The 18,006-nt window shown below is 43.0% G+C and overlaps 1 protein-coding gene across 9 annotated transcripts in view; it reads right to left on the bottom strand.

Moving 5' to 3' along the window:
* The window catches only part of GPAT3 (glycerol-3-phosphate acyltransferase 3), a 58,652-nt gene extending 42,477 nt beyond the window's left edge, over nt 1-16,175 (bottom strand). For 3 of the 9 annotated variants that reach the window (XR_004326716.1, XR_004326714.1, XM_032498927.1), the window contains exons 1-3: nt 15,407-15,580; nt 14,878-15,160; nt 7,003-7,069 (exon numbers count right to left, since the gene is read on the bottom strand). Coding sequence is in view for 6 of the 9 variants with exons in the window: in XM_032498927.1 (XP_032354818.1) it covers nt 7,003-7,069; nt 14,878-15,018 (208 nt within the window). In the remaining 3 variants the exon portion in view is untranslated. Of the gene's footprint in view, nt 1-7,002; nt 7,070-13,234; nt 13,276-14,877; nt 15,161-15,256; nt 15,582-16,024 lie in introns of those variants that run through there. The other 6 variants (XM_032498946.1, XM_032498937.1, XM_032498953.1 and 3 more) reach the window with 6 other exon arrangements.
* Nucleotides 16,176-18,006: the final 1,831 nt, after the last annotated feature.

Raw genomic sequence — 18,006 nt, forward strand, 5'->3', positions numbered from 1 at the left:
TGTGGGTACTAGGTGAGATGTCCGCTCCTCCACACAATAAAGAGAACGCTAAATAAACAGGGGACGTGTTCTTGAGTTGACTGTCTAATCATCTGATTCTATTACTTGTTCACCCTCAAAGAGTCCTTGAGTCTTAGTTCTCACCCAGCTTTTTCAAACCTCCATAATTCTGAGACACAGATACCCTCTTTTAAACTGCTGGGAGGTTTGGGATTACGGGAGCTAAATCACCAGCAAGATCTCCAACAGCTCGTTAGTGCTGAGGATAGAAAGATTAAAAACCTGCTTATATTAGTTACTTAAAAAAAAAAAAAAACTAGCTTCACAGAAAATACGAACAGGGCATAGGGCAAGTCATCTACTTTGTAACAGCTCTATGGGAAAAAAAGCAATCTGAAAAATAACGGTACATTTTACAAGCTAAAATATACCGGGAAAACTAGTTTCTTAGGATGGGAGCCTTCCTTTCTGTGTCTTCAGGCTTAAACTGTACTTTTTCCACCCCTCACTCACAATGCAGTTAAGACCCTTCATCTGCTCTGACGTTCTATCATCCTTCCTCTTTCCTGCCAGAACCACCCCATCCCGCTTACTCACTGCTGGCCAGAATTAAATCCTAAGTCATCTATGCTTTCAGAGATGAGGGCACCAAGTCATATGCAATCTCTAATTCACTCTAAAGTAAAGCTCCCTCCAAAAGAGTCAGCATATTTCCCTCAGATTCCAAGGCGAAGTTTGGCGGAAGAGTCCCTTGTCCAGAAGGAACATGCCTCCTCTCTCACCATCCAGTGTTCTCTGCTAACCATGTTGTTCCCATTCCTTACCTCGCACTCCATCTTCCCCCAAACCAGAGCCACCAAAAACTGCAGAAATCAAGTCCTGCTCCTTCAAGGGGCTATTAGTTAGAAAAGCAAAATAAATTCTGCCAATGATAGTGGTACCAACAGAGTAATGCATTATTCACCGAGAGAGGTGGTTCCACAAGGAGTGGAAGGAGGGCTGGGGGAGGGGAGAGGAGGATTTTGCCCCCGGGGAACAGTTGGCGCCGTCTGGAGACACTGTGGCTGTCACATTAGGGGTGTGCTACTGTCATCTAGTGGGTAGAGGCCTGGGACACGGCGAAACATCTTACAGTGCAGAGGACTGTTCCCCATGAAGAACTATTCAGCCCAAAATGTCAGCAGTACTGAGGTTGTAAAAGCCAGCTCTAGGAGGCTGTATACTTCAGTCAACAAGACCTGTGTTCCACGGGTTTAAGTTAAAATTCCAGGCCCTGGTCTCGCTGACGGGAGATGTATTTTGGAGTGGGTAACCATCAGTCACACTCCTGTGGCTGGTGCCTCTTTTCTATTCATATAAAACTGGTTCCGTTCATCGGACTAAAGAAAGTCTCCAGCTGAATGATTATTGATATTTTATTTGGTTGGGGCTTTTTAATGTTTCTGTTTAAAATATAAGTTTAACCAAAAAATATGAGTTCAACAAAAGAAAAAAGATACCCATTGTCATATCTGCTTCAGACTTTTTTTTAAAGAAAAAATTATAGATACAGTTAAAGCCCACCTCCCCACCTTTTTCCTCCCTCCTAGGAGCTAACCATTATCCTACCACATAGCATTTCCGCAAGTATTTTATACTTACCTACATATATCTACATAAATATATAGTATCTATTGAATGTACCAATTTTTTTTTTTTAATGGAGGTACTGGGGATTGAACCCAGGACCTCATACATGCTAAGCATGAGCTTTACCACTGAGCTATTTCCCTCCCGGTAAATTTTCTTTTTAATTGAAGATTGCTAATTTACAATGTTGTGTTAGTTTCTGGTGTACAGCACAGTGATTCAGTTATACATATACATATATGCATATTCTTTTTCATATTCTTTTTTATTATAGGTTATTATAAGATAGTGAAAGATTCTAAATTTTGAATGTTATTATACTATACAGTTCTTTGCTCTCAACATTGTTTGAGATTTGTCCATTTTGTTTTCTTCATGTAAATCTGTATAGTATAAATAAAGCATAATTTTCCTCCTGAGGAGTGACTGGGTTGTCGCCACGTTTCCACCACATGTCCACACTTGTAATGTGTCTCCTAATTCACACATGCTGAGCATTTGGGTGTGTTCAATATTTCAGAAGTGAAATCATGGAGTCAAAGGGCAGTGGGTCTTCAACTTTGCTACGAATTGCCAAAGTGCTCTCCGAAGTGTCACTGAACTAAGTCTTCATTGTATTGCACTTAGAAATGCAAATGCTAATTTTACAGTTTTCAAACAAACCAACAAAAAAGCAAACCTTTGCCTTCTACAGAGCTGTATTAAGATATGAGGATTAAAATATATGGTATGTTAGTGAATTTTTTTCAGAATCATAGGCTGTTAAGTATTAGTTACTTTTCCCATATTTTGTTCCAAGAAGAAAAATTGAAACTCCATATGTCTAATAAAGCAGTGCCAATAAATAAATAAACAACATATCTGTGGACTAGGACTGAATCTTGAGTCAAACAAATCAATTATCAAACCATTTTGAAACTATTAGGGAAATTTATATATGGATTGTGTATTAGACAATACTAAGAAATTATTAAGCTTGTTAAAGGGAGAACAGTATTGTGGGGGGTTTTTTCTTTTCTTTTTTTTAACACTTTTTATTGAGTTATAGTCATTTTACAATGTTGTGTCAAATTCCAGTGTAGAGCACAATTTTTCAGTTATACATGAACATATATAGTCATTGTCACATTTTTTTTTTTGCTGAGAGCTTATTGTGGTTATTTTTTAAAGTCCTTTTTTTAAAAAATGTATGAAAAGGCATGACATCTTAAATCTGCACTGAATACTTCAGCGAAAACTGAGGGGTGACAGATGAATCAAGCACGGCAAAATCTTGACAAAAGATGCCTGTATGGGTCTCATTATACTATTTTTCTACTTTTGTGTATGTTTGAAAATTGTCTTCATCATCATCACCATCAGGCACAAGACCTACCAACAGAGGTAGACTAATGTAAGCAAGTAGACGTTTCGCTGTGATAAAGAAAATCAACCTCTAATCCTTCCGTGTGCCGTAAGTGGGTTATTTTTCTCTCTACACCTAGCTAGAACAGGTCCTAGGATTTTATCAGCAAGATAACCCATTAAATGTAGTGTAGTCCATATCCTGAGGACAGCAGAGCTTACACCAGGACAATTAGCGCTAAATCAATTTAGCTGATTTAAACAGACTATCAAAAACAGCCTGCCCAAGACAAAATGAGCACAGAAAAATGACACTCCTCAAATTTCTGTTACAGCACATTGTCCCACATTTTCTGGGAAGTCAGGAGATCTGATTACTGCTGACGTAACAGATGTTGAACTGGTATCGACCCGGTTAATCGGTTCTCACAGAAAGAATTCCAGATGTAAAATTAGAGGGAAACACTGGGCAGCCTGAACTCTCGCTGAACAGGGACATCAGAAGCTTTGTCACAGCATTTTGTCCCTTGCGTGTGTCTGGGCGGAAGGCAGGCAGGGGCTGGGGGGCAAGAGATACAGGGCAGAGGAGAAACTCAGCCCAGAGGCTTAATTAACAATAGGCCATGTGACCCCAAATCCTCGTGCTTGGCGCCTGCTGGAACAGGGCAACCTGGAGGCCCAGAGGAGGTGGGTGCCTTTCCCACAGCCGACAGTGCTGAGTCAGTCCGGCAACACACTCCAGGGGACCTTGCCAGAAGGACGGAGCCATAGCTTTCATTTATTTGTATTGTTTGTGACTCACTCCCTAGACAAGAGCAAATGCAGACCTTTATTCCTGCCTGTCGACATTTAGTTGGTCATCATTCAGAAAGTCCTAGCATCATAATGCAATTACAGTGGAATTAATCCTGTGTCATGAAAATGACATAATTAATTACATTCATTTCAGTCGCAATCAAAATTACAAACTCATTCAAGTCTGACAGCGTAAGTCCTGGAAATCAGGTACCCAAAGAGTGAGGCTGGTTGGTGGCTCCTTAAAAGTCAAATGGTCCCTTGCACTACTTACAGCAGAGTAAAATAAAAGTTGTTAAAATCTCCATCCGACCACGAGGAGATAAACTTGTCCTATGGCTGGAGAGGTAAAAACACAGCTGATGCAAAAAAGCCAATACCCTTCTCTTTTCTTGTTTTACTTTCTAGCGCATCAGCAAAAATTAGGGTAGAGGGTAATTGTATTCTCCACTGAAGTTGAATGCCTGCCTATAACATAGTTACTTGAAGTGGGGAAGAAAATTTATCTTCATTATTGTATTAACAACGAAGAAAAGTCCTTGGAGGGGAGCAGTATAGCTCAGTGGTAGAGGCATACTTAGCATGCACGAGGTCTTGGGTTCAATCCCCAGTAACTCCATTAAAAAAATAAGTACAATAAAAAATAAAAAAAATAAAAATAGAATGTAGTAAAAAAAGAGAGAGAAAAGTCCTTAAACCTAGAAGCAGAAGATGCACTGATACAGCTTCTTAAAGAGCTCTTACTCATATCATATCTGAAGCTCAATAAGCCAAGACAGTGTCTTAACAGAAGACACAGTAGAGTACAGCCAAAGACAGCAGAGAAATATCTAAGTAGAAAGATAATCCTTCCCTAGGTCCAGCTTTCAGTCGGCTTACTCAATAAAAACACAGAAGAAACAGAATACATGAGGGGTTTAACTGGAGAGGGAGATTTGAAAAGTGTTTCCAAAAATGTGCTTCACCAAGTAAGAGTGGCAGATGGAATTTGTTGGTGCAGAAAATAAACATGAGTCTTGTCCTTGTTTAGCTCATCTCTCCCTCTTGGCTTCCCAAACCTATCATCAGCACTATATCATTCAAACACCTCGAAATCGCACCCCCATCCCTAGGGCCTGTGGCCTGCCAGTGACCCTTGCTTAAACTTTGACCAGCTCCACCCTGACTTGTGCTCTGGTTGGCTACAGTACAGAGACATGATGCTCTGAAGGGAGGAAATTACACCAGCCAACCAGCACACAGTGCTCGGTATGTTTCATCACCCTCCCTCTGTCTAGGACTGTGATCCTACCTCTCGGCTGACTCCAAACACCCACATGCACCAACAGGGAACACACCCTGCAACAGGGCGACCCACACAGGACGTAAGTCAGGATGGGAGTGGAGGTGCATACCACGCACAGTTGTGGGGTTAACAGAGATGAAAGCAGCACAAGGCAAAGACTAAATGAGATCTCACATCATCCTTTGCTTATGTAATGATTTTACCATTTATCACAGTGGCCTGTTGGATGACTCACCCCACAGGAACCACATCTTAATCACCTTTGGATCCCCAGTCAACCTCACAGGTAGTAAATGCTTAGTAGCTGCAATAGTCAATTCCCAATGTCAATGGCTAAAAAGGCGGCTAGCCACGCTGAATGAAACATGACAAATTTTGTAGGCATCAGCCTAACTCTTTACCATTGTGACATCTATTTTCTCCTCCTGTTCACTTCCACTCCCTCCTGGGGGGACCATGAAAAAGACAGACCAAAAATAGAAAAAGACAGATGCAAGCCAAAAAAAAAAAAAAAAAAAATCCAACAAGTGGTAATATTCACTTCCAGATAGGCTGAAAAACTAAAACAATGCTACAAACACCCTCTCCTGGTGATTTTTTTAATCCTCTAAAGCTACAAATTTGAAATACTTTGTGCCCTTTTAAATTCACGGCCCAAGACATACACCATCACCACCCCAATCTATAAGGCCCCATAGAATTTCACCCAAGATCAATGATGGCCCAAAGTCTCACCAAGTACGACAAAAAATCAGCAATAAACTCTGTTCTCTCCCTAAATCACAAGGACACATATTTAAAAAGTACCCAGAAAAATTAAATTATTAGATCTGCTATACCCAAGAGAAGGTATCTGGCAATAAAAAAGACGATCAAGAATAGCCAAAAATATCCAATATTGGTAAAAAAAATGTTGTCAGTGCTAATCCTTTGGTGTTTAAGTAGACACTATGATGTTAAACTAGTTGGTTCAATCATTTGAACGTAACAATCTAATTACACAGGTGCTTTCATTCAAATTCCTTATTTCCAAATTTCAGTATAGTATATAATTTCTACAACTCCTCTTAGACAAGCCTCCAGAAGATATGCTTCTTCTAGTGAAGTATATGACATTTTGACCATCTTTAACTCTAAATTAGATGGACACGAAGTTGTTCCCACATTATTTTTGAAGAACACACAAAGGCTTAATCTTTTAATTAAATCAAGGGTTTACTTCTTCCTAATTTCATGGCCATCACTTCCATAGAATTCTACCCCACTATGAACCTGGTGTCTTAAAAAATTCTTAAAATTCTTAACCCAAGTGAAAGGTTTATTGGGACAAAAGCAAAGCATACAAATAGAAGCAGGGACTGGTTAGCTCGGTTGATTTGTTAACACTTCTAGCAAAAATTAAGCCAGTCTCTTTTAACACAGGATTTTCCTGAGTCTTTGTCACTCTGCAGTATTACTCTCCAAAAAGAAGGTGTAGTATGTGGTGATTCCCACGCTTCTTTCACAAGGGAGTTTCTTTCTTTTTTTTTAATGAATTACCGATTAGTATTTAGCAAGAAAGAATATTTTGAGGAACACACTTTGAGAACCACAAGTTAGAATAAGGTGCTAACAAAACCTCAAAAATAGGTTTAACTTAACCCCAGGTACTCCAATTAGCCTTTTTTTTTTTCTTAAGACCAGTAACTACTGTGGGCAAACATCTTTAAACACACACCTTTAGAAATAGCCTGTAAGAACACATCCAAGAGCTAGTACGTATTACCCACCTTTACAGTAAAAACTCATTCAAAACTCGGACAGCTGCTATTTTGCATAAAGGACAGACTTATGAACAATCCAAGGCCCGTAAAATGCATTACTCTATGCATATTTCAAGTTCAAACTGGGTAGCTACAAATCTTCCCAATTTGGATACTTTAACCATCATAATAAAAAGGAAGACTCACCAACAGAAGCTGAGTGTTTAAGAACTGATTTCTTTGAGACTCCTTTTTCAATTCGTATCGTGGCCCACTGTTCAAAAACAAGAAGTATTAATGTAAACTGTGCCACAGACGGGATGTAAAATATGTAAACCATGCTTATACAGATGTGAAATTAATCATTAAGCCCTGGTGCTATTTGAATGGAAGAGAGACCCCACTGAATCTCTGATGTAATAGTATTCCAAGTCCCAGGTATACTTTTATATTAGTTACTGATAATGCCTAAATAAAACGAGGGAAAGATCATGTTTCCCCTATTTAAACCCCTCATACACACCTCATACCCCCAATAAACTGTTCCTTGAAAAGGTCGTGAAGCATGACCGGCAAGAATACAGACTATGGCATCAAGTCTGCGTGGGCTTAAAGTTACCTAATCCTTCTCAGCCTGTTTCCTCATCAGTAAAATGAGGATACTAGTTCCTGTCCCATGGGATTGCTATGAGGATTAAACGAGATTAAGACATGTAAAGACATAAACATAGAGCACAAAGAATATTATTTTCATAACAAAGTAGGCGTTCAAAGGTGAGACACACTCAAAGCTGCCTAACCGCCTGTATCAGAAACAAGCTTGCAGAAGGATCAGCGTGAAAGCTGGAAAGCCGGAAAGGAATCCATGAAGTCACTAACGAGACATCTGCCCACCAGGCCTCTGACCTATTAGGATGCATAGGGAAAATGTTATGCTTGTGAGGAACCACTGGTTTGAGAGAATTTAAAAGCAGGAAAGTGAACTCCCGTTTTGTTCTGAATAAATATAGGAGTGTAAAGAAATACACCAAGACATGATTCACTATTTTCTTCTTTACACTTCTTTTCTGCATTTCCAAAATTACCTACCATTAACATCATAATTCAAAACCTGCAAGTGAACTCTTTGGACAGTGCTCCAGAAAATCCCAACAGCGATTTTTCTAGTTTTGAATATTACTGAGATGATTACAATTGCACAAGCTAACAATGTCTAAATTGACTTGATCTGGGGAGGTGGGAGAAAAGCAAAACAAACGGGAAAAGGCATTGTAATCATTATACTTAAGGACTTTGGCACACTTGAAGGGACAAAAAGACAATTTATTAGATATGTCAAGGCAAAAACTTCAATTATTGCTGGGCTCAGGAGAGATTAAATAGAGAGGTAAAAAAAAAGTGTCTTTTCAAGTGAGTAAGAAAATAAGTGATAGAGAATAAATAAACTAAAGCACGTACATGATCTGACTACGTCAGGACCCCTGCACAACATCCCACAGAGCAAAGAAGGAACATGCCACTGGCGCTTAGAGAGAACAGGCTATAAATAGAGGCCTAATCTCCCAGCTTCAAGTGGCAAGTCACAAATGATAATAAACGCAGTCTTAATCTGGTTGCGTCCTTTTCTCTTCCTTGTTGATCTGTGCAGAAATTCTCAAACTCAGGACTTAGATCTCTCATCTTTCTCAACAGAGATAAAAGTTGATTTCCATAGTTTTTCACTTTTAAAGCCTTGGTACCTACTATCATCTGAAAGTGGACCAAATATATGATTACAATAAAATTTGGTAAAAACTCACACCCTTATCCTGGAGCTCGCTTCTTTCATCGCAGACTTGTGGTTTTATATTTTGCATAGATGGTCATCACCTTGGGCAAGGGTGATTATTCCATGCTCCATATAATGGAAAACACTTCATGGCTTATGGGCTGAATGTGTGTCTCTCCCCCAGATTCATATGCTGAAGTCCTAACCCCAAAACCTCAGCATATGACTGAATTTTGGAAACTGAACCTTTAAAGAGGTAAGTTAAAATGAGGCCCCTAGGGTGAGACCCTAATCCAGTATGACTGGTGTCTTTATACGAAGAGGAAGAGAACCAGGGGCATGTACACAAAGAAAAGGCCATGTGAGGTCACAGCTAGAAGGCACCATCTACAAGCCAGGGAGACAGGCGTCAGAAGAAACCAAACCTGCTGACACCTTGATCTTGGGACTTCTGGCCTCCAGGACTGTGAGACAATAAATGTCTGTGGTTTAAGCCACCCAGTCTACGGGCCTTTGTTACGGCAGCCCCAGCAAATGAAGGCGAGGGCATTCCTCCAACAGCATCACATGCTCCAAAGAGCTCCCTGCTCCATCATCAGACCAGTTTCAGCACACAGACCCTCTCCTGAAATGCTGACTCCGAAGTCTGTCCTCCAAAACGCAGTTAACAGTGCTTAAGATGAGCAAGTCTGAAGGCTGGAGAAGTCATTTAATGTACCGGGGAATTTGTACTGGAAAACCATTTCCTTCCTGAGGCTGACTCTCCAGCAAAAGTGACCCAGCGCCCGCCCTCTGCAGCCAGACAGACAGATGTACACTGCTGCCACTTCCTTGCTTTAATCATCTCAGCCAAAATTTGAACCTCCTGGGACCTTAGTTTCATCATCTCTAAACAACACCAAGGGCTGCTGCAAAGATTAAAGGAGATAATTTATCCAGTGATCACCACAATCAGCCACAAAGTAGAAAAACGGCTTTCTCTTCCCTCCTCACACCCCACTAGGTAGGTACCAAAATGGTCAGTTTTTTCAGACCATCAGCACATCTCCCAATAAATTGCTATTTCTCTTTCACCAAGCCAGCTTCTCTAGATGGTCAGGTTAAGCCTAAACACAGAGAAAGAATATCTCTTTAGAGGTACACATCTACCTCAAGGTACCACTAAAGATGCAGCTCCGTCTGCAGGCTGACCCTGAAGTGGGACAACGGCTTCCAACAATCCCAGCTCCTACTCCCCATCTTGCTCCCCGACCAAAGAGAGTGGCATGTCACTCTCAATCAGGCTGTCACTCCACTGAATTTCAAAATCCTCCTGGAAGGAAGGAAGTAGCTCCACAATTCACCAAAAAGAAAAGGTTAAGTCTAATTTTTAAAGCTTAGGCCAAAAGCTTGCAAAAACATGACACTGTCACCTAGACAATTCAACTTTCAGTTTTCACACTGAAAAGACATTTAAGAATTGACCAAAGAGAGGGAAAGAAGGGAAGAAAAATGCTTAAAATTATGTAAAAATTCAAAAGATCGGGCTTACTCAAACAACAGCTGGCCATCATCTATAGCAAAATAAAAACTGTCTCTCGGCAGAGGCTGTCAACTTGGCAGAGTAAGAATTCAGGCTCTAGTCTCAAATAGAAATCCTGATTCTACCACTGACAGCTGTACGTCTCTGCCCAGACAGATTACCTCTCTGAACCTCCATTCCCCAATCTATCAACAGGAATCATCAGGGATCCTATCCCAGAGTTGCTGCGGAATTCAGTTTACTGAAAAGCATGTTGCTCTGGTAGCTTTTCTTTATTATTACTTTCTGTCATAAATAGTCATGGCCTTCTAGCACATTGATTATATTTCCAACCCCAGGGGTAATACCTGAGTATGATAATAACAGAGGTGCTCACCATCTGAGCATTATTAGCATGCCTTTTTAAAAAGACGGAAGACTAAATGGTGGATGGAGAACAGGGTAAGAGAAAGACTAGTAATGAAAAAAGGCAGTAGTCTGCTCTGAGCACGTGTGCGAACCCATCAAAGATCTGAAGGTAGGTTAAATCTTAGCCACATAGGAGTGAAAAAAAACCCAAAAACACAACCAAAGAGTATTCCAATTTAAACTCCACTAAGATCTAAGCACCTACTATGTGTCAAGTGCTTTCATTTCCCTCTTCTCACTTAATCTCCACAATAACTGTACAAGGCATATTCTTATATCCACATGGAGAAACTGAGGTGGAAATGTTAAGTGACCTGCTCAAGGTTATAAAGCCAGAAATCTGGAAGAAGTTGTTATGTTTATTCTTTAAAAGTTGAAGGGAAAATTAGTCCATTACCATTTATCACCCACTTATTGCTTCTGTTACCTGGCTGGACTAGATAATGTGCGTACCATTCCCCCGCCTTCTTCTCCATCAATCCGACATTCTCTTCCTATTCTTTATTTTCCTCTACTCATGAGCCTCAGGCCAATGAACTGCAATCCTTCACCACCCTCATCCGCATCATTAACTTCGCAATTAATTTTCACCGGTTGAGCAGAACATATTTCAACCTTTAATCCACATTTCTATTTGATAAACATAAAAAATTCACAAATGCTCTCCCAGCGATTCAGATATATACACCTCACCATCCAGAGACTACCCTCTAAACATCCCCACAGCCAAAAGTTTTACTTTTCATAGTTTGTATTCCTAAAAAAATTTTCCCTAATATAAAGTTGTAATACTGACATATATACTCCTTAGAAATCATTACATACCCCTTGAAAATTAATGGTTTAGAGAATCACAGCACTTACTCTAAGCTAAGAATTCAAGCCTTGTCCTCAAGTAGCTTGCCATATCAGGGACTTATGAACACATCTGGAGATACTCAGCAATGCAGAAGGCAGCATTCAGTAGGTGCTCAATAAATAATTATTACCTGAATTGGTAAGGGTCCAAAGAAGAGTACATAGCTGGGTGAGTTACTTGACAATTAGCAATCACCACAGTCAGCTATTCAGAAAGTACCCCACACACATTTCAACTTCCAGAATTTGAGTTTATTGGTCACGAAATCGCCAAGAAAACTTATCAAAATAAACACATAACGTACAAAACTAAGTGACCTTTTAAAATGGTACATAAATTACAACCAAGGAAACCTGAGAAGTATCCAAATCCAATCAAAGAATCCAAAGAATATTCTTGGGACGGGAATGCAAAAGAAACAAATCAGCTGAGAACATCTTAAGGAAAAATGAGTAGCAGAAGGGCTGAGCCTTGAATAGAATTTACAAGAAGCAGGGTATTTGCCCAGATCAAAAGATGTTCTAATATTAAACAACCAACACATTTTTTTTTTTAAATGGAGATACTGGGTTTTGAACCCGGGACCTCCTGCATGCTAAGCATGTACTCTATCACTAGCTATACCCACACTCCAATCAGCACAATTTTTATGGGATTTATCCCCATGGTTGGAAAAGCAATCCCTTGTACTAACTCCTGCCAGAGAGAAGTGTCTTTGAAACATCTAAGGCTGTTCTAGTTGGAGGATGAGAAGCCCTGGGTGGCCATCTCCTCTTCTTGCGCCTAAAGCAGATATGGCTCCTGGGATCACAAGCCCAGCTGATTCCAAACACAGGAGCTGCAGGCAGCTACCACCAAGTCAGAGCTGGCTCACAAAGTGAATCCCCATTCTAATCCCATATATGCCAAGCATTCCTCTGACCTAGTAACTTTAGTCTTAGCAAAGAAGATGGTTCCTTAGGCTGCCATCTACCTGGTTTCCAAGTTAGGCGGCATATCTCCCACTACAATTAGGAAACTTGGCATTCTTGACAGTTTGATTAACAAGGAGGGCATGTCTCAAAGTCTCTTCCAACCTAGATGGGCAAAAAATCAGGTCAATCTTGGACTGGAGTTATCCCTTCAATATATAGTTATTTGCCAGGCTAAGAGCAACTATCAGGCCTCTCTCCTTGACATCTCTTTAGCTGTACCCAGTGTGCCCTGACTTACTCAAGCAAGGATACAGGACTCAGCACCTGGAGGACAGAGTGTGCGATTTACTTCCAGCTATTCTCACCTGGGATACAAATTCCAAAAGACATTGCTGTATGGGGGGGGGGGGCGAGGTGTACAGCTTAAGTGGTAGAGTGCATGCTTAGCATGCACAAGGTCCTGGGTTTGATTCCCAGTACCTCCTCTAAAATAAATAAATAAACGTGATTACTTCCCCCTCCAAAAAAAAAAAAAACCAACAAAAAACATAAGACATTGCTGTATGGGAGAACAGTTCAGTCATTCCAGAATTCTGAGAAAGAGTGAACACCAGCTGAAGAGAATCATCTGCTCCAGGAAGAGTGTTCTGAAGACGATCTAACGATCTAAACAGTAAGAGGCAGCTAAGCAGTGTGACCAAGTTCAGAGTGTTACGTCCATAAGAAAGGTGTAAAGCTGTGAGGTATCTCACAAGCAGAAACAACAGGGCTTTTAAAATGAGAGCTGAGAGCGAAGAATCAAATATAACTTCAAAGACTAGACAGAAAAACAGACACAAAGAGAAAGCACAGCAAAGATATGGGGTGAAACAGGCAGTGAGCTGGTAGAGGAGGTTTGCAGGAGACTAGCTGGTGGGAGGTCAGCAGGGAATCTCCAGGTAGGAGATAAACAGATGAGAGATGCATACCTGGGAGCCACCCTTCCAGCTGAGGGAGGAGAGCAAATCAAGCCAAACCCTGGGGCAGACCCAGAATAAGGGCACAGAAAGGAAAACCCGTATTAGAAGGTCCTGTGGTTGTGAAGGAAAAGCCCAGCTGGGCTAACGAGCTAAGTGTCGATTTACTGATCTAAGTTCTGCTGGGCTAACTCATAAATCTGAAGTTTAGTGTCAGTTTACTGGGCTAACAAGATAAGTCGTAAATCCAAGCTCAACAAGTGTCAGTAACGTGATCTGTTCCAAATTGATAAGCTCCAGTGTACTGATTCCTTGTTTTCTGTTGTTTGAACCTTATTGGCTAATAGCCCCATACTTGTAATTAACCCTATAAAACCTCATGTGCACGTCTTGGAGGTGCTCAGAGCTTCGGAGCAAAATACCCTCTGAGCACGCCAGCGTAATAAATCTGAGTACTCCAACCCTCCGAGTGGTGCTTGTTTCTTGGCTGGCCTGTCATTTCCGTAACATGGTAACTAGAGAAACAAAAAGGCCAGAATCCAAGTAATAATATTATCCTTTTAATACCAGCAAACGCATGCATAGCACCTAACACGTACAGGTACCATTCTAAGATACTTCACATATTTTAATTCACTTAAACTGCCCTTTGGAAATAATGTTATTGTTCCTCCTGTTTTATAGATGAGAAAAATGAAACACAAGAAGTAGGCGACTTCCCTAAAGTCATATATTGAGAAGCAGAGTTGGGATTTTGGTCCCAAATCAAAGTAAATCCATACCCAGAGTCTACTATTAACCACCAGCTAGAGGCCCTCTCTCCAGTTAAGGCTCCTGTCTCCACCACGTAACTCAAGCAAATCACGGAGCTTCTGAGTTTGTTTCCTTACTTGTAAAGGGGGATAACACTTGTTCTCCCTAGCTTCCAAGGCTTCGGGGAGCATCTGATGAGAGAGAGAGTCAAGAAGGAAACCTCTAGGATTTAATAAAGTCCTGTATTAAGCGTAAACTGAAGTTGTCCCCCAGGCCCACTTCCATCTTACACCTTTCTTTGCAAAATGTGAAAACGAGTGTAGGGAGAGCAGAGGTCAAAGATTATAGACTTTCAATGACATTTCAAGTGCCATTGGTTAGATAAAATTCCCATGACTGTTAAAGTATAATCAGGTTTCTTTCTACCACCCAGCAATTGGTTTCTTATCTTGAGCATAAACTGGAACAATGCCTTTCTGGACAAGATGCCTTAGCCCACCAAAGGACCTCTGAAACGGGGGCTATAAAAACTAAGGAGAGTGAGGAGACAGCAGTCCTGTATAATGGATTTAAAGAAAGCTGGTGATAGAAAAAGCAGTAGCACTGTTACTCTAATCAGTAAAAATCAGAGTAAGAATGACAGTAGGGATGGGGGTAGCTCTGCCCTCAACCAGAGGAACAACAGGGTGGTCCTAATGGTCTCAGTCCGGATCCTTCCAGCTCTGCGTGCGGAAGAAGCCGGAATACAGCGGCGGTTAAAACGCACACCCCTCCGGACCATTGACCTCCCTAACTGGTCTCCTGGCGTCTACTTGGCTCTCAGCGCTACCCTTGGCTCCCCCACCCCGGATTCTCCCTAAAACCCTCCGAGGAGGGGGCGCCGCATCCCTCCATGCACTCACCTCTAAAGTTTTCACTAGGATCTTCATGTAGATCTGGGAGATGCCCAGCGACACCCCAAAGGCCGAAGGCAGGAGTATGAAGCCAAGCACCAGAGTCATCCAGGTGTAAAGGATCTTCCCGGCCAGCTCTGAGCCATCCATGGCTCGGGGCACCCAGAAGGGGTCTGCGGAGGCTGTCCGACCGTGACGGCTGTCCCTGTCCCCAGGTAGTCGGGAGGCAGCTCCGGGAGCAGAGGCGCGGAGCACGGACCCAGAGAGCGCCGCCGCCTCCCGACACTCACCTCTGCAGGGAAAAGAAGAGAAGGAAAAAACTTTCAGAAGGACAGCAGTTTCCTTCCTTCCTCCCTCTTTGGGCTCCTCCTCGTCGCGGATAGTTAACTCTTTCTCCGCTGGAGGTCCAGGCCCCGGCTGAAGCCGCCGCGGCGTGCGCAGACCTGGCAGCGCCGGCCTGACGACGCGGGCTGGGGATGAGCGTAGGGACACCGCGGCGTGGGCGGGGAGCACGAGCGCGGCGGCGAATGCGCCCCACCCTCTGCCTGATTTCCGCTGGGTGGCGGTTTCCACGACGCGGCGGTGACTCAAAGAGGCCCTCCCGGAGCGAGGATCCCTGCGGCGAAGCACGCCGCACCGCCGTACCGCCGCACACCCGCCGCCGGCGAAACAGGCGCCTGGCCAAGGACTGCGCCGCTAGAGGGCCGCGCTTGGAAGCCCCGCGCTCTATTTCTGCGCCCTGCCCTCGCCCCACCTCCTCCGCCACCCAACAGGGAGCTCCTAGGCGGGATCTGCACCGAAGGCGCCGCAGCCTCCAGGGCGGCCTCCCTCCTTCCCCGCCGCCCGCCTCCCCCAACACCCTTAGCAGAGGTCCTTTTGGGGGAGCAAGAGTTTTCATCTGCAAAATGTTAGCATTTTCTCACCACCACCCCCCATTAACTATTGACGTTTGAGAAGGTCCCCTTTGGGTATAAAACGACCTCTCGGAAGGGCTTTCAAAGAAAGGGAAATGCCCAGGGCTCTGCTGAGCTGCGGTGTCCGCCGCTTCCAGGTCTCCCACACCTCCGTCCCCCGACTCCTTCCCCTCCTTCTACGGAGCTGCGGGCGAGATCTTGCTTATCCGGAGTGGAAAGCTCACTCTCCGCGAGTCGCCTACCTCACTCAGCCGCCGTGTCCCTGGCCCAGAAATTCTTCCGCTGAGGGTCGTTCTCTTCCTGGGACAAGATTCCAACCGCAGCTCCCCCTCCCATTCACCCAATACTCTGCTCACTGAAGCCACAGAAAAACGGCAGGCCCGCGCAAGGCTTCCCCAAGCGGACGCGCGCCTCCAGGGTGTTCAGTCCCCTGGACCGCTGCATGGCTAGCAAAATCTTGTACGGGTATTGACTTCACTGCAGTTCATGCCTCTTAGAAACCTGATCTGTTTTTAAGATGAAGCATAATGTTGATGTTTTGTGCTAAATATGTTTATTTCCAGCATTCCAGAAGTGATGTTGAGACCGGAGTAGATAAGAAAATCAGGCTCCGCAGTGTTTCCAGATTCCGCAGGGCTTCAGGTGTTATTTCCAGCTGACAAAACTGGAAGGGCAAGAAAATGGAACTAAAAGAATATTGGTAACAAATCCTGCAAAGTAGGCTGCCCCTGGCCAGGGTGTGGAAAAAATGGGAAGCGGAAGGGAGGAGAAGACCCCCTGCAAAGAATGTTTGTTCTCTGCACCGCCTGCCAGGCAGGTATCACAACCCCCTCCCTCACTAAGAAGGGAAACAAAACCTATTACTTGGTCCTGAAAACCAAGTTCTGGATGAAGTTTCAGGTGCTCAGCTTCTCAAAATTAAACCTCTGGTCTGCCATTTTATGAAAACAGTGAAAACACAGATGCCAAAATCCTCCCAAAGCCCTTGTTACAAATAAACATATTTAGCACAAAACATCAAGGATTATATTTGAGACAGGAAGGGGGCAGGGCACAGCCATTCAAGGAATGATACAGCAATTAACATCAAAATGGTAGAAGATTCAACCCCCAGTAGGCCCTGAGGCTCGAGATGGTGGGAGATTTGACTTCTAGCAGATGTTGAGCTTCATTATAGGCCCAATGTAATATATTAAAATAGTAAATAACATGCCCACAGGCACCATGGCAGTCCCAAGGCTAGCTACAAAAGGTCAAAGAGTGGGAAATGGCCAACTTCCTGGGAATCCCAGCCTCTTCCCCAGGCTAGTTAGACTGGTCCTTCCACTTATTAGTATATGAAGCCACCAAGCCCATAAAAACTGGCAACACAGTGCCTCTTGGCCACCCACCTTCTCTCTCTCTCCCTCTTCAGAGATGGCACTGCACACCGTTTATGGAGTGTGTACCTACTTTTAATCTGAGCACCCAACCCCTACACCTCTTGGCCTTTCTCTTGCCTTTCAATGTATCTCTCTGAATAAATCTACCTTTACTTCACTGTGGCTCACTCTTCAATTCTTTCCTGAGCGAAGCCAAGGGCCCACACTTGGCGAGGCACGTCCCAGGGGCTCAACCGAAGCCTGGGACACGGCCTTCCTCACGCCCCACATCCATTTTTCCTGCATCATATTGACTCACTTAACACTACACATTCAGCCAGAACCTACCCTCCTTTTATTTCCTCAAAGGAGGATGACTAAGGAATGCTGAATGTTTATACCACAGTTTACCCAACAAGTCCCAGTGCAGGCAACTTCGTTTAAAGGTGGCCTTTCTCTACCCATTCAGATGGAGCAGCTAAGTGACCACAATCTTCAATGATTTCTCTCGCTCATGACCAAATTCCACGAACTGGTTTTGCTTCTTTGGTTAGATGATGATGATGATGATGGAAGAATTACTGACCCACAACAAAATAGTGTAATGGTAATAACATGGAATTTGAAGTCTTTGACTGACTCCAACACAGACACTTATTATAAGTTTGAACAATTCATTTAGTCTTCTTTGCTCAGTTTTCTCATCAGTAAAATGGACTCTTTTTAGGGTCAGATGTGATGATGAGTTTTGTGGGGCCAACTGACATCCTTCAAGGTCCACTGACCCCTATTCCTGGGCTCTCAGATGTCTGCCTGCAATCCCTCAACAAATGGAGTACATTCTTTACTGGGTGTGTTTGCTC

This window comes from Camelus ferus, chromosome 2 (genome assembly GCF_009834535.1).
Source record: "Camelus ferus isolate YT-003-E chromosome 2, BCGSAC_Cfer_1.0, whole genome shotgun sequence".
In the NCBI taxonomy this organism is placed as follows: Eukaryota; Metazoa; Chordata; class Mammalia; order Artiodactyla; family Camelidae; genus Camelus; species Camelus ferus.